Below are 20,437 nucleotides of genomic sequence, written 5' to 3' on the forward strand. Positions count from 1 at the left end.
ACACATCATAAAAATTATGAGAAGCTCACAATGGACGAGTAAACGGAGCAGACTGTGAAACTCGAATTCATCACTCTTTCCAACTAGAACTTTTAACCGAGAGCAGAGAGCGGCAACAAAAACTAAAGAGCATAACAGATTAGAACGACGGCGATATACGGCAATCGTGAGACCTCGAAGAATGTCGAGCGAAACAATTCGTTGTTTTGGATCAGCGGAATTTGGATTCGACGACTGAATGACATGAGAAAGACTCTGATGAAGATCAGACGATGAAGGTCGAATTTCTGCTTCTGCTTGAACGAATTCCGTAAGTGAGAGATGACCGGAAGAAGACCTGATTAAGGAACCTGTGATTCCATTTCCCTCTCTCGACTCCTCGGGCGGGAAAGTGAACCCGTCCAGTCGTATCATAAATATAAGAGAATTTTACAAAATTACCCATTTTAAAACAAATATTAACAAAAATAACCAACCTCCAGGCTTAATATAAAAAAATACTCAACTTTGATATTAAATTTCAAAGTTCGTTATTTTTATTAATATTTGTTAAAAATGGATAATTTAGTCAAATTCCCTAAATGTAATAACATATTTGTTATTTTCATTAGTTTACCAGGAATTACATTCCATTGATGTTGGTTAATCGATTAATCGTATAATAGAGCAAATATAAGTGAGAATTCAAATGTAACGGTGGAAGGACCTTCTAAATGTCACTTAGTAATAACTTGATACCAACTCAGTTTATAACATAAAAAAATTACCAAAAGCTCAACTTAGTTTATATTCTCTGGAGAAGGTAACTAATGTAAGTGAATTTGAAGGGTGTTAGAAGGAAAAAGTTTGTAGGAATTCCCTTCCAACCTTCTCACGAAAGAATAATAACAGGGCCATATCCACCATCTCCAATAGTCAAGGCAAGAAAGAATTATAAACCAAAAACCCATAGTTGAGGTCAGTTTGAACATTTACCTCTAATTTCTGTTTGGGAAAACTGAAGCTACTACACTGTTACTCACACCCATAGTTGACTTGGCACGAGATATAATCTATCAAGGAGCTTCTTCATGCATGGCCATACCCCATCAAGGAGGCTCACACAGCCCTAGTGAATTGTTAGAGCAGGAAGAACACAGAAGGTTAGGATGAAGCTTAGTATGGCTTTTTCTTGAGTGTGCAGCAATCAAACTCGACTATGGAACGGTATCTACGCCGCTCGCTGTTCTGACCTTTCAGTGTCGAAAGTCTTGGCAGTACCTTTCTCTGCTAACAACAGTCCACTGTCTCATTTCTCTTTTCATCATCAGAATCTCAATTTGTAAGAGTTGAATCAATAGTAACTCATAGATCACCGGTAAATTCTTCGGAAGGAATGATCTTTCAGCAGTGGAGGAATCAATACTCACGCAGATCTGAACCATTAGTGAGCTTTTCAAGATGCAGTCCACCTGTGGTTAACGATATTCTGACATCCAGCAACAAGGATATACAAGCAGCAAGGGGGATTGCACATTCTTGGTTCCAAAAGCTTGAGATGGACTAGGGGTTTAGACAAGAGGAAAGAAGTCATAAAAATGTAGGGTATATTGTCCAATTCTCAAATTATTGACTTCACCTTACCTTGCCCGAGCATCTTGTCTCACAAGGAGGCTGTGTTGCTCAATGCATGAAACTGATGGAAGAGGTTGTGAGAATAACCCTTAAAACCACCCTTTGCATCTCAATAGTTTATGCACTAGGGAGCACTACTGAAATATTCTCCTGGAAAATCTGAGACAACAAAAAGGACTCAATCTTTATGGTAATTGGATACGATAAGTAGAACAATTGGCTTTGTTTTGAAGTATCTTGTTTGACCTCTCTAAAATGCTCCAATTCTGGTTTAAGTTCCATCTGAATATCAGCCAAATTCAGTTCAGGGAGTATTGAATGATCCTTTGATTCGGTAAGAACCTGAAATTGACATCAGAAAATCAACTATAGAAGTCAACAGTTTTGCGCAATAAAATTGGGAGATGATCATTTCTTTCAGAGAAACAACGGATATATGATGGCATTCCACAGATCCAACAGATTTCCTTGTATTCTGACATCATATTAAGATAAAAAAAAAAAAAAACAGATATCAACTTAAGAGTGAATAATAATTGAAAGAAAGAGTCATCTTGAGGAATAAATGTGTATCGCAGTTATGGTAGGAATTTATCCAAATGCTCCAAAATAAAAACTGTATGTCATTGTATTCAATAGATGCAGCCAGTGCAGGTGCTACACTTACAATTATTACCTTACCTTCCCATGAAAATATTACAAGATTAGGAGGTGACAACAGAATGCTCCTAATGACTGTCAGCAAGAACAAAAATCTCAGTAATCCTAAGAGAATCAATGTGAAATATATTATCACCAGGAAAGCTCTACAGGAAGTTCTGCTGGACCTCTTCTTCATGTTGCCAGGGAAGGAATTTATCTGAATGCTCCAAAATAAAAGCTGGAGTACATGGGGATATGCATGTCATTGTATTCAATAGTTGCAGCCAGTTCGGTGCTACACTTACAATTATCTTACCTTCCTATCAGAATGTCTCAAGATTAGGAGGTGACAAAAGAATTCTAGTGAACGCTCCTAATGACTGTCAGCAAGAACAAAAATCTTAGTAATCCTAACGGAACCAACATGAGATATATTATCATCAGGCTAGCTCTACAGGTAGTTCTGCTGGACCTCTTTTTCATGTTACCAGGGAAGGCATTTATCTGAATGCTCCAAAATAAAAGCTGGAGTACAGAGGGATACATATGTCCTTGTATTAGATAGTTGCAGCCAGTTCAGGTGCTACACTTACCATTACCGTATCTTCCCATGAGAATATCTCAAGATTTGGAGGTGACAACAGAAATCTAGTGAATGCTCCTCATGACTGTCAGTGGGAACAAAAATCTCAGTAGTCCTAAGAGAGCCAATGTGATATCCCTAAGAGGACAAGAAGTAGAAAAACAGTTTCCTTAACGTGATGCCTTCATATGCTTTAAGGCAACCAAGAAGAAAATGTGGATCATAGTGACACACAACTTGGTGCTTCAGTAGCTTTGAGGATATAGTACACAATGAACAGTTTGCACCTACAGTCTGATAAAATTGAGAGAATGAAAAAGAAACATATTGAATTTAAAGGTGAATTAATTCATCTTAAACATGGTAATAGGAAACAATGAGAAAGATTTTTTTATTGAATATTCTGAATGAAGGGCTGCAAAACGCTTACCAGTTCAAAACCATCATTCGGACATGTTTTTTCTTGTCTCCTGAGCATCATACCCTGAAACTGCTTAAGAGCAATAGAGAGTCGTATAATGACACAAAGAACTCTAAATTTTTGTTTTTCCTGGAAGAGATTATTTAAGAAAAATTAGAAAAGAGAAAAGGTGAAATAAAAAATGCCAGAAGAATACAGTAGTACTAAGTAGGGCAGAATTTAGGGGAGACAAACCACCCAAATGTCTTCTTTTTTCAAAACCAAGGGGAGAAAGGATTAGAAGGATATGTCCTTTTCCCCTCCTCTTACATGGTACAGATTACCTCTTCTTTGAAACCTCGAAGAGCAGGTAGGTCACGTTTAGGGAACTTCTTCCTGTGATATCTTACAAGAAGCGCAATAATCTGAGAGCAAATGTGAAGCCATTTAAATTGAGAGCAAAGAGAAGGCAAAGAGAAAAATCAAGAAACATCAATAAAACTACCTGAATCTCCTCCTCGTTGTAGCCATCAAGGTGACCACCATTCTACAACATGGAGAACTCATAAGCCAGAAAAGGAAGGGTTGATCAGAAGTTGGGGATACAAACAGTAGTTTCGGGTTGGTTATTACCTTGATAATATGGAATGACTGCTTATGATAACCCTTTTTACCAATAAAGAAGCCAATATTGTGAAGTAGAATAGCTGCTTCAAGATATTCAACATCTTTATCATCCCAGCAAATAGCAGATTCTTTTTGAGCATTTTTTGCTTCACCATATTTCCTTAAAGCTTCAAAAATACCCTTAAGAAAAATCAAACAAGTTGGATTACATTAAGATGGTAAATAAAATCATTCACCATTAGGATTTTTTTTTTCTTCTATATAGCAGACTATTAGGATCACTGTGAGAGTATATACTTCTGTTTATTGAATCTCATTATAAGCATATGTTGAAACCAGTGCGCTAAAAGGCTCGAACCTTTTAGTAAAGCAACCGCACGGATCTTATACAAGGACTGGCCCGGTCGATACAAACAAATATTTCAACACTCCCCCGCACGGAGAAAACCCGTGGACAAATTCACCGAAAAAACCCGGGACAAATTCGGTGGGAGCGGGATTCGAACACGGGACCAACCTGCTCTGATACCATGTTGAGAGCAGTGCGCTAAAAGGCTCGAACCTTTTAGTAAAGCAACCGCATGGATCTAATACAAGGACTGGCCCGGTCGATACAAACAAATATTTCAACTGCATCTACATATACATAATATAATAGAGAAAGAACATAGAGAGCTCTCTCTACTCAAATTTTAAACCAAAACAGATATAGTGGAAACAAACAAAAGAAACAAAAAGAATTCCTGAAAATGATTTAGACTATTTGGATTCTTAGAGATTTATAAAAATTTGAACAAATTCAATTTCTGCCAATTAGACAATATAATGAGATTCAACATTTGAATCCAATCTCTGTGAATGCAACAAGGAGCTAATAAAACCACAGGACAGATGACACATCTTGCATCCAGCAAAGTCTTGAGTGTATATGAGACAAATTTTTTGGATACATTTGCCACTAATATACATAAATTCGAATCATTCTTTCTTGAGCTGTATGAGGAGAAAACCTCCTATACGTTTCTGGGGGGGGGATTCTTCATATACATCTATCCCAATGAGTCATCTATCGAATTGATAAAAAGTCAATGCAACTTCAAAGACACAAACCTACTAAATTATTTGCAACAAATAGTGTACTATTAGAGGTTTCAACAATAACATATAATCAGAAATCCACATCCTCATGTAAGTGCAACTCAATATAGATGTAGTTACCTTGGCAATGGCGATACATCTGACAGCCAATCTCATCCGATTGTCACTATTAAACCTCGTAGCAAGTCGAACCACGGACCTCCACCTCACATTAGCATTAACATCAAAACTCTGGCACTCCTTTGCCAACATCTCTGCTATAATCCCTTCCCCCAAAGCATATTTTGAGACCTCCATCTTTGTGATGCCAAGGACCTCGAATATTTCCCACAGCAAAATCGCACCAGCGAGCAAGAATTCCGATCGTCTCTTTGAAACTCGAGGCAATGTAAGCACTTCTCCCCCACACAGTTTTTCCATAATAAAGGCAAGCTCTTCTTTTGTAAATCTCCAAGCCCCGCCAAAATCCATCGAAGATACGCTGTTAGTTGCAAAAACAGTTTTCGCTATTGATCGAATTGTACCAGACGAACCAACTGCGACATCAAAGCCAATCGCCTTCACCTTCTCGACGAGCCCAGACTCCTCAATCATCGACCTTATTTTTTTCCGCATATTAACGAGTTCTCCGGTCTTCACAAAATCATCTGTTAAAGTAACATGACCCAGTTTAAGAGAAGTGGCGAAGATTAATTGACCTTCCTTACCGAGAGCGAATTCGGTCGATCCACCCCCTATATCGACCGTCAAGATGCTCTCATTATAAACGGGCAGGAATTGGAGAACTCCCCGGTAGATAAGCCGGGCTTCATCTTCGCCCGAGAGGACTTTCACTTGGAGCCCCAAATCGCGCTGGACTTTGGACAGAAATTCCAACTTGTTCTCCGCTTCACGGACGGCCGAGGTGGCAACGACGGAGAAGCAATCAACAGAGCGGTGGTCTAAGATACTCGCGAAGTTTTGAAGAGCAGAGATGGCGCGTAGTTGGGCATCGTGGGTGATGGAGGGGGGCTCACCGCTGGAGGACATGCCACGGCCAAGGAGGACGGGCTCTTTGATGCGATCGACGGCAGTAAACCGACCACTGGGGTCTGCCTGGATGAGGAGAAGCTTGAAAGAGTTGGTGCCCATGTCGATGGAGGCCAGGTGCTTAGAACGGCTAGAGGGAATTTGCATGGTTAACTGTAAGGTTTGACGAAGTTCGTGAGAAGCGGAAGGAGGTCCTAGAAAGCACCGAACACTCATCTTGACAACCTTGAGCGAACACCAGATACCAGCGGGCGGTAACGGATGGAGTCAGCTGGAACGTGCACTTGTGGTAGCGGTACCTTCTACGGCGCTGTTGCGAATATCGAATATGACGGTGACACGATTTCTCAGCTACCAATCTTCCTTTTACATGCTTTCTCTGGGCCCTCTTACTATTTCCAATTTACAATTTTGCCACTCTTGAGTCGCGAGTCGACCCAGATTTCAGGGGCTCTGGGTTATGAGAATTATGCAGGTCGGAACCAGAGTTAAGGTGAGTCACATACCAGAAAACGGCTTTTCTGGTAAGGATCTACCAATTAGGGTTATTCAATAAGTAACAAAATCATTAATATAGGGTTAACATATTATAATATTACATAATGACCATTATTATTATATATGTCAATCTCAATCAATTGCATATAATTAATTTTTTTATTAATTAATTAATAGCATATTAAAACATTAATCATCGATTTTAGCAATAATATTTGATAATAATAAGTAATATTTATAAATTAATCTCTAATAATTATTAATTTTATTAAAATAATAGATATTTTAAAGTAAATTAATAAAAAATCAATAATTAACCATTAAAAATCATAATAGTAATATTTTAGAAATAATGTATATGATTATTATAGTCTTCGTTTTTTAACAAATAATTATATATTTTTATTAATTAAAAAATTAATGTGAATTGAATTAATTCATATGGTAGTATGTTTTATTTACAATTTTATGATCAGTAAGATTTTTTAACAATATTATTGATATAAAATTATTAATGTTTAATAGTTCAAAAAATTAAGTTTTTTTTAATAATTAATAAAAATCACTATATATATCATTTTCACATGTGACAATTTTATATTTGTATTTATTTATTTCTTGCCAAATAGGTACTTAAAGCTCACAACATAGTGAACCATGTATTAACTTAACACACTAAGTTTGTGGCTTGGACATTGTTACTATATTCAGCTAATTATGCAGAATAGATTATATATAAAAAAAAATCTTATTTTTTTATTTTTATATTTATTTAAAATATTTTTTAATTAAGTCTCCTTGTAAAAAGTTATACGATCAAGTCGAGTAGAATTGGGACTCAGGATAGTTGGAAACTGAGTCAAGACTTAAAAATCATCAACGCGAATTAGGTATCAATCCCAAATCCAAAAACTATGATTTTTACATTATTAAACTTTATTTTTATATTTCTTTTTGTCAACCACAACCCATTAAATTTAGGTCCAAAAACCATTACGATATTTAGTTAGTTAGCAACCAATGGTTTAGGGAACAAAGGATCTAGGTTTAAAATGGCGACATGACTCAACATGAAAGGTCTAAGCTGAAATCTCCCGATAGCCTTCTAATTTAAGAACAAGTTTGGCATTGCATTTTTGAGAAAAATAATTTACTAAAAAATAGATCGTGTATAAAATAATTAATAAAAAAATACTCACATAATTGTTAGCTACTCAAACTTATAAATTAATATTGTTTAATTTGATAACATAAATATATTGATTTATTAATTAATAATTTACTATATATAAATAAATAAGAAATAAATATATTAGTAATATAAATTGCATAACATGATTTTTTACATAATTATTAATTAAATTAATAATTATTTAATTTATTCAAATAATTACTAACTTTTAAAGTAATTTAATTAAATAAATTTAAATAATACAAATTTTATTTGTATAGTAATCATCAACTAATATATAATAAATTTATTTACTAAAAAATATGTACTCATAAGTTTAATAAATTATCAAAGATTAAAATCAATAATTTTATTAAAAAAATTTAAGTAATTAATAAAAATTACTCACAATTAACATTTTCCTCTTTATAAATATAATAACTCTTGAGAAAAGTGGTCCTGAACAAAATTTAGTACATGTAACCAATCATAAGTCCATACATGTAGCCAAAGTTTAGATTTTATCACGACATAAAATGATAAGAGTAGGTTGGGTCCAATACATATAAAGGAGACGAGCCAACCTTAAGATATGATGAAAAATCTAAATTTCTTTGAGTTAACTCATCCGAGTCATAAATTGACTCACCTCCATGGAATTGACTAACAGCTTTTGTCGGAAAGCATAAAGGTTACAAATAAACAATACCTTGTCACTTTCAATCCGGGTCGTCCGTTCGTGGAATCGCCCTCTGCCATGTAAGTGGCCGACAAAAGCTGACTCACCTGTTGGGCCTACCCGTGCGATTCATCCTTTTACAACTTTATTCCTGGCTAAGCGGGACCCACAAACACCTAGATCTCGGTTGCGCGCGCTGCACTTTCGTTAAGAGAGACCGGCGACCTTTTCGGTTCTTAGTTACGACTTTTTTCGATCTGTCCAAGACCACGCCATGCCCTCGTCGGTCGTAATTCGAGGGTCCATTTGTTTTACTCCAATAGAATGTCAACCTTGATCGAAGGCATAGGTCGAAAGTCAAACTCTGAACTCGCTGAGTCGCTCATATCACTCGGGGCGAGTGTCAGTGGATGACTCGTTTGGGGACTTCCCCTACGTCGCTATCAGTCGCGACAAGGAAAGGTCCCTCCACAACCACGATACGTCTTTCGGCTTTTTCTTCTTCCTTCTCGCACACGCTGAGAAGTTTGAAGAAAAATTCGACATCACCGAAGCAGGATCAGCTGTGAAAGTACTTGGCATCTTCCTATAACCTTCTGTGCATCTTCTTCATCCTCGCATTTGTCATGGTAACCTAGTTTTTTCCTTTTTCTTTCTCTTTCTTTTTGTATGTTGTGTGACGAGTCTACTTCTGGAGTTCGGATTCTTTGTTAGACTTAGTAATCAATCTAGTCGGTAGTGTTATCGTGATTTAAGTACTTCTGGTTCGGATTATGCTATCGGTATCGAATTAGACGATTGAGCTTCTTATTCTAATACAGTTTTTTATAAAAAAAAGAAGTTCGTAGGTTTCTTTTAGAGTCTCTTTCAGTTGATGCTTCGGAAGCTTCCGCATCCCTTCGTTGTAGTTTCTCGGAACTGAATTTAAGCTGTCAAACTGTCAGCTGCAACTCGATATAAGATTTGGAAGGCGTAGTTGCACCATTGAATCTATGCTGATAGCTGTTAGCATCCTTTTATGGCGATGAAAAGGCTCCGTGGTGATGATGTAAATGAGCTTCCAATTCGGGAGGCAAAACGGAATTTATCATTTTCGAGGTGAGTCTATGGAGGAAAAACGTTAGAGTTTTTGTACTAATGCTGCCTTGAGTTGCTGATTCTCTCTAATTCTTTTGTTCGCTATTGGTAGAGCTGTGAGGGAAGTTCTGAGACAACACTCTGCTCAAGAGTTCTTGGTGGGGTTTGAGCCTTTTCTTAGGAGAGTGGTAGGGAAAACGGCTTGTTGATTTCTTTTTCCGTATTTAGAATGAATTTATCCTCAATTTTGAAATGTAAATATTTGGTGCTTCAAGTGATGCGATAATAAGATATAACTGTTAAAGAGAAAGACATTACACTTCATAATTTAAACTCAGTGCTTTTACTTCCTATTAAATGGTTCACAGAGACACTGGCTTCAATGTGTGTACTGAGAAGTTTAAGAAGGAAAGGTCGCAACTAGATACATGTGAAGTACACTCATGAATAAATCTTTTATCAACCTTCCTTAAAATTTGATATTTATTGGAGATTAAAATATGCAACTCCTAAATGATTGAAAATTTTGCCTTTCTTTTTTTTAATTTTTTGCATTTATTATGCTATTCCAGTGCACTTTTAATTTTCTAATGGTTAATCTTGTTTATTCTCTATCAGGTGCGGGAGGAGGTTGAGCGTACTCTATACACAAGCTCAGCTACAAGGTGTACTGATCTTCCCAAAATTTGGTGGTACCAAGATTTAAACTGCATGTATATGAGCTCAAGCGTGTTAATATTTTGTACTATGAGACGCTGTTTCCTAGCTAACGAGTGTTAAAAATTAAGGGACTTATTATCTCTGGAACATTTCATTTTGTTTGTTACATGTGTTCAATTCCAAAAAGAAAAACCTGGAGTCGCATATATCCTTCTATTCCGTTTTAATTATTTTGTGAAATTTTGTAATCATCCACAACTAACAGTTATTTACTTGTTTGTGTGAAGATTTCGCTTCAAATACAGTGAAACATGTCGGTCAAGAAGGTGGGAACTCCACATCAGGAGCAGGTTGCCCAGTACACTTTTCACAAGCAGCAGAATAGAAGCAGAGGATGGTGTACCTGTCCAAGTAGTAATTGTGGATGCCAGTTCGAAGAAAACTATCACCTCTGGTCCTTTATCATCATTAAAGGTAGAAGTTCTTGTCCTTAACGGTGACTTTGGTAAGGATGAAGAAGAAGACTGGACCCAGCAGGAGTTTGAAGCTAATGTTACTCGTGAAAGAGAAGGTAAGAGACCGTTGCTGGCAGGGGAGCTGGTAATTGCTCTAAAAGATGGAGTTGGTAAACTCAGTGAAATCAGCTTTACAGATAACTCTAGTTGGATAAAAAGTCGAACTTTCAGGCTTGGTGTCAAAGTCATAGAAAGCAGTTGTCCCGAAGAGAGAATAAGAGAAGCAAGGAGTGAAGCTTTTATTGTCAAAGATCACCGAGGAGAGTGTAAGTAACAATCTGAACTTGCAATATTTTCAAGTGGCAAAATAAGTACATCCCGAATATGGGAGTCCAATTCCGCATTATTTTTTCTGTTGAATAGGAGGTTATAATCAATTACTATTCTTTTGATTTTCGTTGTTGTAATTATTGCATGATTGCAGAGTACTTCCCCTTATTTGTTTCCACTTTAAATGCATTAACTGAAATCTAATTATCCACTAAAAGATGTCTTACTTTATTTCAATCAGCATATAAGAAGCATTACCCTCCATCTCTGGATGATGATATTTGGCGTTTGGAAAAGATAGGAAAAGATGGAGTTTATCATAAGAAGTTATCTGATGGGGGCATCAAAACAGTGCAAGACTTTTTAAGGTTTCTGGTTACTGATTCTGTTGGGCTCCGCAGTGTAAGAAGTTTCAAGTGTTTCCTCATACCCAGCATGATAAAATCACTACAACAATTTCATTGAATTGGTCAAAGGTGCTAATAGAACTTACTTCTGGTACTCCAGAATTTTTGCAGTGGAATGTCAAGTAAGTCATGGGAAGCGACTGTTCAACATGCCAAGACTTGTCTCTTAGATAACAAGATTTATCAATACGAGAAATCCGGGGTTCAGGTTCTACTAAATTCCATCTATGAGGTTGTTGGAGTTGCATTTGATGGACATGTTTGCCAGATGCTGAATGAACTCAGTGCAGCTCAGATGGTACGTATTTCGAACTTGAAAGGGGCTCTTGCATGAGCATTAGCCCTTGTCAATTTGGAATTAGCTGTTTATTAAGCTGCTGATTGTTTTTGTTTATTGAGGAGAACTGAAACTCTTGATCTTTTTTCAACTATAGGAGTAAACTTTGGTTGTTTAATAAAATGTTTGCTTGGTCTATGATCTTTATCAGATCTGGAGGTCCGACTCCAGTAGAAACCTTAAATATATTTTTTAGTAGACAGGATGATACCAGATAATGTTGTGGTGAACCTTCGTTTAACTGGTTCAGTTCTACTAGAATACGTTTTTGGTTGCTTTTTAAGTTCAACTTCTTCTTCTTCCTCCTAATGGAATTAATATGATTTTCCGAATTTCTTATGGTAGATTCTGGTGGAGTATGTCAAGCAAAGGGCTTACAAAAACCAAATGGATATTGTTTCTGTTGATACATTGTCAATCGGTAGTCCTTCAATGTCCTTCCTCGCACTAAACTATGCCTCCATTTCAGGCTCAAGTGTAGACCTACAGGATCAAGGTATCTTCAAAGCCTTGACTTGTGCCCTTCAAGAGAGGTAGACATGCTGATCGGACAGGAGGATGTATTATGTCTTTTTGCAAGTATTACCAACCTACTTACATGCTCCAGTGTTATACCATTGGTTAATCGCTTACAAAAAGACATGAACACCCTCCTGTGGACAAACTTTCAGGATTTCTTTTTGCCATGTCTGAGCTTTTGCAAATTGTACTTGTACATAGGCTTTACTCATTTATTAATGAATCCGGCAGATGAGATGAGAAACAAAAGAAAACTGTTAAACCAATTTTCAATCCTTTGCTACTATTTTAACTTTAAAAATTAAAAATAGAAAAAACTATTCCCACAGGTGGAATTTGCATTTCCATTCTTGTTGTCCGAAGGGACCTTAAAGTCACAATCATTTTTTCCTTTGATTTCTTTTGCACGTCTTGATTATGCATGAATCTCAAAAATTATGACAGATGGATTGACACCAAAAGAGAATCTCGGACATTTGATGAACCTGCCATACAATGGTCTCTCAGACATCTCACCGCAGGTGAATGATGTTCTGTCAGATCTTCCTCCACTTCAAACTTGGACTCTGGTTCAAGGAAACAGCTTCAACAGTAGAACATTATCTGATGGACCACAAGACAATATTGGAATTAACTGGCCTCAGTTTTCTGATGATCGATCCCAGTTTCAGACACTGAATTGGAATAAGCTGTTTCAGAGTTCAGCAGATAACACAGGTTCCAGTTATATATCTTCAGCTCCTGGTTATGGCATTTGTGTTCCTCGTAAACCTAGTAGAGGGTGGTTTAAGCTAAAAACTGCTCTCAAGTGGGGAATATATCTTAGAAAAGATTTGGCATATCGAAGAATGGCAAGGTCTTTTCAGTTGAGCTATTAAGTGTCTTGTCTTCGAAAACTCAGATGTTTCTCTTCCTGCTCTTTTCACCCAATCTTTGTTTACAGGGAAGAGAGTTGGTTATTAAAGTTTTGGAGCAGCATCTGAAGCAACTGTGGAAGAAAAGTCTTCTTCCTCTATCAAAATTTGAGCAACAAAATTAGGATTTTCTGTTGGTTTTGTTTGTGTTGTGACTCTTGTGAAGCTATTAGCGCTTGGCTTTGTACATAATCTTTCGAGTCCTGTAACTGTGTAGACACATATAATAATCAGTTACTAAGTGTACTGCAGTCAAGTAATGCATGCTGTTGTATTATTGTTTTCTTCCTGTTATATAAACCTGAGAAAACCCTAGTGGGGCTCTGATGGTGCTAGATATTATTAACTTTGTGTCTTCTCTAAGATATAGTTCATGTATATGGTGAATGTAAATTTTTGGTAAAATCTTTCTCACTCACTTATTCAATCCATTTCATCTACTTACATTTGTATTTATACAAAAAACAACAGTTAGATTTAATTCGTTAGATTTAATTCTGGTATATGGGATCATCTCCAAAGTTGGTGTTACAGAAGATTTCTTCCTCTGTTTTTACGGATCTGGAAAAAGTCTTCCAATGGAGGATCTTACGCCAACAATCCCCTTCAAGTGCTTGTAGATCTTTGATGCCTAACTTGCCAAGTGAGTTATAGAAGTTCTTGTTGCATATTATTTTTGTAAGTATAATTATTTCTCTCAGACAGGTCTGCAAAAGATTTTGGGAAAACATCAATGGCTGTTGGCTTATTTCTTGAGTGCTTTTTCATGTTCGATTGACGAAAGTCTATTTCATGTCAGAGGCCATCGAAATTATTGTAGAATTTTTCAAGATAGTTACTGGTGTCACATGTTGCCAGGGATCATATATTTGGGAGGTGTCATTGCCATCAAAATAAGTAGTAGGAAACTTTGCTCAAAACTTCAATTATTCTTGTGGTCAACTCGACCACGAGTAGAGGAGATTGAAGGAGATTGAAGTAGACCCCAGCTTCTTTGCCCGAGACATATCAACAACCTGGTTCGACTCGAGCCCGGTCCGAATCTGGTCCCAATCAAGTCTTGGTCGTCTGGTCTGAGTTAACTCTGGTCCGAATCTGGTCCAAATCTGGAGTCTTGTCTGGTCTAGTCCGATTCAAGTGGCCCGAATCTTATCCAGGTTGACCCGATCCGGTATGGTCCGAATTCGGTTCGGTCTGAATCCAGCCGGTCTGTGTCGCTGGTCTTCGAAATTAAATCCCGCTCCGTAACTTCAGGCCGGTTTAATTTCGAACCCACGTCGTCCCCGCGTTGTTGCCTCTGAGCCGCGCGGAACGAGAGATCTGTCACTGCCCAGGTCATCGTCCCCGCGAGCGCCGTCAGTAGTGGGAGACGTCTCTGACTCCGAGCTTTAGCCTCCATTCTCAATCCGCCTGACGACAGGTCATTTCGGACACACCCTTGTGGCGAAGAATGTTATTCCGGCAAGTTCCTCCGCCGCACCGTCGGCGCCGTAACGGTCTTTGTCCTCGAAGCGACTGTGGCAGTCTTGGATTCGTCGCCGGGACCGATGCCCGCGGCGGAGGTCCACGGAGACTTCTCGTGGACGAGACGCTACGGCATCTGATATTGACTAAACGGCGGGAGCTTCCGAAGATCGCGTCCGCAGGAAGCACGACGCAGGAGTTTCTTCTCCTGCAGTTGTGGCCGGACGGGTTATTCGTTTATACAAAAAACTACAGTTAGATTTAATTCTGGTCTCTCTGATCATCTCCAAAGTTGCCAACATCCTGGTACTAATTAACTTCTTATTCTCATTCTTCTCTACTTTCCTTCGAAGAAAACTTTTTCATATGCGATTCCCATTTCACTCCACTTTATCAAACATTATAAAAGGTGAAAAGGAGTAAATACGATCTCCCACCTTTAGCCTCTCCTCAATAAAAGGGAAATGAGGATCAAAATAACCCGGAGGCCAGCGCCATAACGCACTTTCCAAGAGATTGAAAGGAGCAAAATCGCAGAAAAGGAAGCGATGAAAGGAGAGAATACAAGCCCTGGGACTTCCTCACCATATGTATGGAAACGTCGTCGAAAGCTAAAGAATCCCTCTCTTTTACGCAACAAGACCGATCCCTTGCAAGTAAATCCGATTCGCTTCCCTCTTCTTCTCCTGGCAACTTAAACTTGACATGAATGGGGACTCCCCCTCTCACATCCGGTTTGGAATACGCCTGGTCCTGAAACACAATGGCGGTCACCTACGCCGATCTCGCCCCTTCGCTCAAGAGCATTGACATCGGTAGCGTCTTGGGAGTTTTCCTCGTCGTTTTCTCTGTCCTCTGTGGCCTTTGTTGTTTCACCCTCTGCCTCTTTGCTGAAGCCTCGAGATCCGAGGTACATGGTGAATGTGAATATCACTACATGAAATCCCACCAGGCAAAATTCCATTTTTTTTAATTTCAAATAAATCGATGCAGTATGCAAGTCGGGTAGTTCACCCGCAACTTGTTCATGAGCTTTCTGCAACTCAGACGAGAATAGTAAAAGATCAATTGACGAGAAAGTGGCCTCATCTGGTTTTTGCTGAACTCCTCATGGAATATGAGTTCATCGTCTTACTCGAATTGTGATTTTGCAGGTGACATGGCTACTCGTCAATAGCAGTAACGAAGAAGAGCAGATATACGAATGCGTCTACAGCGGAAGCGGTAAAATGCCACTGACCTACGCTGTGGCGGCATTGGCAGCCCTTGCGATTGCGATGATAACAAAACACGCCTACCTACTGGTCGCGGTAAGCAAAGCTAATCCTCCAGCGTTAGTGTCCTGGACGACAGATTCTTCCTCACAAGCACTCACATGGCAAGCCTGCTTTTTCTTTGCTTCCACATGGTAAGCACAAACCACCACTAGTTAACGCATCGTGTTCCTCGCCACCCTCTGTAGTGCACTGACTGGGAGGAGCCTTTGACGATCGCGTGTACAGGGTATGCTTTGCGGTGGCGGAGGTCCTTCTGATGATCGGAATCGGGGTGGAAACGGGACATCTGAAGAAATGGACGAGACCAAGGCTGAGCTGCGTTGTGGTTCGGCAGGGCTTATTTGCGGCAGCCGGAGTTTTCGGCCTGACCACGGTTTTCCTCGCGGCCGGTTTGTATATCACGGCGCTAGGCGCGCAGCAGATACGCCACGAGGAGGATAACGTGCGACGGGAGGTCCTAAACATCTCCGACCTCTTTGCATCTCCTCCGAGATCCCCGAGGCATCGAATCCCACGAAATCTTCCCGAGGTTCATCGCGTAAGTCGATCGGAAAAACCTGTCATCAACGCCGTATCCGTATAGACTAACAAACCACGGTTTGTGTTTTACCTTTTTCAACTCGCTAAACGTAAATTTGTAAATGCAGAATTAACTCATTCTTATTACTCCAAATTGGAGAAATTCAGAGCGATCATGAGAAACTAACTAGCGCTAGCAATGTCTTTCGAGTTCAGCATTTGTTGATCTGCTTATAACTTGAAAACGAAGAAGAGCTGGGGAAGGGACAGTGAGCAAGAGAGACACTCGGCCTGCAGATCTGTGAGTATCTCATCCCTAATTTTGCACTCCCCTGCAACATTAAAGATTTGACAGATCACAGATTCAATAGCATTCATCCAGTTTTTGAAGAAGAAAAGATAATAGACACCTTTCATTAATTCCAATCACAGAATTCTCAATACAAAGCTCACGCCGTTAGCGATCAAACTACCCATATATGATCCCATGTGGATATAGGTTGTGGATAGTTCGAGCGTTTAGCTAAAAACATAACACCTAGAAATCTCTAATAATTAGCTATCACTTGCTTTCTCTCTTTCTTTTTTTACTCCTTTACACACGAATAACTCAAGACCAGCCGGGAGAAAATAAAATGCATCACCAGCACTACTTAAGTAGATGTTTTTGGACGGGGTCGTTTCCCTTCCATCGCGTCCTTCTTTAGCCTGCAGCCTTCACAAAGAAAAGGCCCATCCCAAGGTTTTGAAGAGGGTGAAAGGAAGGGACCCGAATTAACTGATAAACACTCATTTGGAGTTTGATCTGCTTGGCAGACCGCACACCTGACTAGTCCAGAGGTCGTCTTGGATGGAAAATTCGGCCCCAACCTGAAATTGCAAAGCAGAATTAAGGTCATAACTTTATCACTGATTTCCATGTATGAAAAGCAAAGAAAGATGAACCAGTCGACCAATCAAATTTACAAGTTAAAAAGCTCATTAGGTTTCAGGAAATGCTATATTCAAATTCCGGAAGACCGACCAAATAGCTCAAATTTCAGTGAACCAATCAAATTCACAAGGCTACAATCAGGAGGGTCAAGAATGCAAACCTCCCGGAGAAGTCTATAACTAGCTTGCAAAAAAGTTTACTACTAGAGCTCTACAAAGAGCAGTGCTACCAAGCATCTACCTCTCCACAAGCATTGCAGAACCTTCTTCAAATAGCTCCTCCACAGCTCCAACAGATGAGAGCTTGTTTGCTTGCTTACTCCCAAAACTGCGAAATCTCCTCCCAAAAAATAATGATCTCAAGATATTCTGCTGCTTTTTTGGCGTTGATGGCAAACCAGACTGGTCAGGTGGAATGATGTCAACGACTATACAGGTGGTGTCATCCTTGAGGCCCCTTGACCTCAGAGCATCCTAGAATAGTGAATAGCTCAATAAGAAACTGGGATGCCTGTTTTCTTTTTAGATTTCAATGATCACAGATATCAAAGAAGGTGCCAATCATGTTGGCATACCTTAACAACCAACTTAGCAGCAAGCTCTGCAGGTAATCCTCGGCAAGACTGTGCAGCTGTTTCAGATGACAAAGCATCCCATATGCCATCAGACGCAATTACAAGCCTACCCCCAACATTTGAGAGCTGTATAAGCAGATAAACATGCAGGAGAACATTAGTGAATTGACTAAGCTATAAAAAATTGGCATAGACATATATAAGAAATACCCATTCATCACCATATCAGCTGACCTTCACTTGCTTAACATGTGGAATTGGGACAATGAATTCTCCAACGTCCATGTCACCGATTGATCGAGAAAGGCATAAGCCACCAGGCCAGCAACGAAGAGGACCCACCTAATATTAGAAGTTGAAGCAAATAATAAACAGGAAATCTAGTTGATTGTTCACTTAGGTAAAAAAGCATCATGAACTAATTCTTACATCAGCTCCTCCACAAACATTGAGCCTTCCAACTTCACCTCCACTTGCAGTCACACGTTCCCTCTCCTCAGCATTTTCTTCTAACCTGTGATCGACCGTCAGCAGTGATACAACACCACCCTGCGTATCTAATATGCATCGAGAGTCGCCAACAGATGCAACAGTCACAGTGAAACCATCGACAATTACAAAGGTTACTGTGGTTCCTGATGTTTCCCCTAATGTAAATGATGAAATGAAATAAGAAAAATGGAAATAATAAAAAATAAGAACAGAAAAGAGATAAATGCAAGTCAAGGAAGTAGTCTTTGAGGTATGCCTTTCCGTTGGAAGTCAATGTCAGTTTTCACAAAACCAGCAACTAAGGCCCTGGGAAGGGCTTGAAGCCACTCTTCTCTGCCTAATCCTTGAGGGATTGCACCCATCACATGATTCAACAGATTTTCTTTTGAAAATACAGCAGCAGAAACGCCATTATGACCATCAAAGATCTGCCATCAGTTTAAATTTTATGGATCAGGTAAGTAGGATGTATTTTTAATGCTCTATCTTGCCATCTAAAATGGAACAATATGCAAACAGTTGATATTTTAAATTAGGACATTCGGGAGCCAATATTGCCTATATATAGCCATTCGATAGCAGGCAAGTGACCCAGATAAGAGGTCACAACATGGATCAGATATCTCTGTCATATTACCTACATATCAGATTGCCGTCCTGCACAATGGGCAACTATCTAAACTTGCAAAAGTTTCATTTACTGAGATCTACTCATCAGAAGACCAGATCTCAGTCATTGAAGAGTTTTTTTTTTTTTTTAAAAGATTTCATATTTAGGAGCTCCAATTACTGAAAATACGTGCATCAAGTAACTAAATCTACTCTTGTACCTTTAGGCTGCCCATCACTTGTATCGTAGCGAGATAGAGAGAAAGAGAGAGAGAGAGAGAGAGAGAGAGAGAGAGCATACCGCAAAAACAGAAAATGTAGACGATGGGTCTCCAGCAATCCTTTGACAGTCTGGCTTTATCAGAAAATAGTCTTCGCCTTTCTTCGCAAGACCAGCGTTTCCATACCTTACCAAGGGCTTCTCAACCTTGTCACCCCTGAGCTCACGTCCAATAAGGGTAGCGAGAGGAACCAGATGGGGTTTCATACTTGGGACTTTTTTCTCGTTCATGGTTCTTTCGGTTTCCACATTTCTCGAAAGCCTTATCACAAATCCCACTGCATCCAAATGATTCTCATAAGCTCTTCAATACTATCTCTTCCATTTCATATTACACAAAAAGAAAAAAAGGAACTTTGAATCGCATAATTCCTTCTGAAACTACATTCCAATGCACCTCGTCCTTTTTAGAATACGAAATCGGAACGCATCACTACAATTAGAGTTTTAAAAACCCAACAAAATAAATTTACGGATAAAGCGAAAGAATTTACGAAACCAAAAACCCTAATCTCCAGAGAAATGGCTGTACCTTCATCCACGATTCATCTGCTACGCTGCGAAATCGAGCAGGATACCACGAATCCCACCTGTAACACACAGATGCACTGCATAATAAAAAATAAAAAATCCACAAAGATTTTCAATACCGAAGCGAAACAAAATCCGAACATGACGAAAATCATCATCAAAAGAAAAAAAATCCGAAAGGCTCGGGAGCGCAGTGAGATTAAATTCAGAAAATGCAGAAACGAGAACTCTACTATAGCTTGAGAGAGCTACCTCTGACCGCAGCGCGTAGCAGTGATACTACGATTCGACCACAGCGGGGAACATCAGTATTCAGCAGAGCTCGAAAAAACGGAAAGATCGAGAACAACAGCTAGCTTCTTTTCACTAATTAACGGCAGTTAGTCTTCCATTTAGCCCTCATCTTTTATAAAAATGACATCAAGATCCTCGGTTGGCGATCGGTTCGCGCCCACTTCTCCTGCAATTGTGCCCTCCAGCCCATCTTCATTATTCACGAGAAGGGCCCACCCTTGTCTATTCACGCCTCTTAATCCAGTTGTGCCCCTTAATAACCGCATTTGATGGCGTGATTGGGTATCGGGGCCATCAGATCGTTACGAAGAGGTGATGATAATCGGACCCGGAGGCCCACAATGCTGATGAATGGACTTTGATTGCAGCTTGCACGCTCGCCCCCATTCTGTCGTGGCTGCACGTATTTCACAATTTAAAATT

General features: G+C 39.1%; 3 protein-coding genes across 7 annotated transcripts; 1 reads left to right on the top strand and 2 right to left on the bottom strand.

The window, feature by feature from the left end:
* Positions 1 to 831: 831 nt before the first annotated feature.
* On the bottom strand, positions 832 to 6,246 carry LOC137955777 (uncharacterized). The gene is made up of 8 exons (XM_068802894.1): positions 5,085 to 6,246; positions 3,873 to 4,046; positions 3,745 to 3,786; positions 3,584 to 3,664; positions 3,270 to 3,389; positions 1,861 to 1,956; positions 1,624 to 1,773; positions 832 to 1,542 (listed from the first exon to the last, which is right to left on the bottom strand). Exons 1-7 carry the CDS (start codon positions 6,207 to 6,209, stop codon positions 1,732 to 1,734), a joined length of 1,680 nt encoding a protein of 559 aa, XP_068658995.1. The 5' UTR covers positions 6,210 to 6,246; the 3' UTR covers positions 832 to 1,542; positions 1,624 to 1,731.
* Positions 6,247 to 8,866: 2,620 nt separating this feature from the next.
* LOC137956674 (calmodulin-binding protein 60 B-like) lies at positions 8,867 to 13,407 on the top strand. Of its 5 annotated transcripts, none has more exons than XM_068804254.1 (10): positions 8,867 to 8,970; positions 9,286 to 9,439; positions 9,531 to 9,606; positions 10,037 to 10,083; positions 10,366 to 10,859; positions 11,105 to 11,265; positions 11,371 to 11,568; positions 11,953 to 12,103; positions 12,571 to 12,982; positions 13,070 to 13,407. In XM_068804254.1, exons 2-10 carry the CDS (start codon positions 9,360 to 9,362, stop codon positions 13,107 to 13,109), a joined length of 1,659 nt encoding a protein of 552 aa, XP_068660355.1. In that variant the 5' UTR covers positions 8,867 to 8,970; positions 9,286 to 9,359; the 3' UTR covers positions 13,110 to 13,407. The 5 variants fall into 5 exon arrangements, with proteins under 5 accessions (XP_068660355.1, XP_068660358.1, XP_068660356.1 ...); XM_068804257.1 differs by having other exon boundaries at positions 12,571 to 12,843; XM_068804255.1 differs by having other exon boundaries at positions 12,571 to 13,407.
* Positions 13,408 to 16,682: 3,275 nt separating this feature from the next.
* On the bottom strand, positions 16,683 to 20,066 carry LOC137955559 (probable protein phosphatase 2C 33). Its single transcript, XM_068802558.1, has 9 exons — positions 19,973 to 20,066; positions 19,722 to 19,779; positions 19,211 to 19,467; positions 18,557 to 18,728; positions 18,238 to 18,455; positions 18,043 to 18,150; positions 17,809 to 17,934; positions 17,475 to 17,707; positions 16,683 to 17,170 (listed from the first exon to the last, which is right to left on the bottom strand). The coding sequence occupies exons 3-9, from the start codon at positions 19,418 to 19,420 to the stop codon at positions 16,954 to 16,956; spliced, it is 1,284 nt and encodes a 427-aa protein (XP_068658659.1). The 5' UTR covers positions 19,421 to 19,467; positions 19,722 to 19,779; positions 19,973 to 20,066; the 3' UTR covers positions 16,683 to 16,953.
* Between the last annotated feature and the right edge of the window lie 371 nt (positions 20,067 to 20,437).

The sequence above is a fragment of the Aristolochia californica genome, unplaced genomic scaffold (assembly GCF_029961685.1).
Source record: "Aristolochia californica isolate CCGP_79_NKW_82.1479 unplaced genomic scaffold, dmAriCali1.0.hap1 SCAF_2, whole genome shotgun sequence".
In the NCBI taxonomy this organism is placed as follows: Eukaryota; Viridiplantae; Streptophyta; class Magnoliopsida; order Piperales; family Aristolochiaceae; genus Aristolochia; species Aristolochia californica.

Bases quoted from the DNA above. Each gene is read 5' to 3' on its own strand.
- LOC137955559 (XM_068802558.1), bottom strand. From the start codon at position 19,420: ATGAACGAGAAAAAAGTCCCAAGTATGAAACCCCATCTGGTTCCTCTC. The intron at 17,935-18,042 runs GTCAGCTGATAT...CTGCTTATACAG, and splicing joins CACATGTTAAGCAAGTGAAG to CTCTCAAATGTTGGGGGTAG. The intron at 17,171-17,474 runs GTAGATGCTTGG...TTGCAATTTCAG, and splicing joins TCTGCAATGCTTGTGGAGAG to GTTGGGGCCGAATTTTCCAT.
- LOC137956674 (XM_068804254.1), top strand. From the start codon at position 9,360: ATGGCGATGAAAAGGCTCCGTGGTGATGATGTAAATGAGCTTCCAATT. The intron at 9,440-9,530 runs GTGAGTCTATGG...CGCTATTGGTAG, and splicing joins CGGAATTTATCATTTTCGAG to AGCTGTGAGGGAAGTTCTGA. The intron at 10,084-10,365 runs GTGTACTGATCT...GTTTGTGTGAAG, and splicing joins TACACAAGCTCAGCTACAAG to ATTTCGCTTCAAATACAGTG.
- LOC137955777 (XM_068802894.1), bottom strand. From the start codon at position 6,209: ATGAGTGTTCGGTGCTTTCTAGGACCTCCTTCCGCTTCTCACGAACTT. The intron at 3,787-3,872 runs GTAATAACCAAC...TCCATGTTGTAG, and splicing joins AGTCATTCCATATTATCAAG to AATGGTGGTCACCTTGATGG. The intron at 3,390-3,583 runs GTAATCTGTACC...AATCTCTTCCAG, and splicing joins TTCGAGGTTTCAAAGAAGAG to GAAAAACAAAAATTTAGAGT.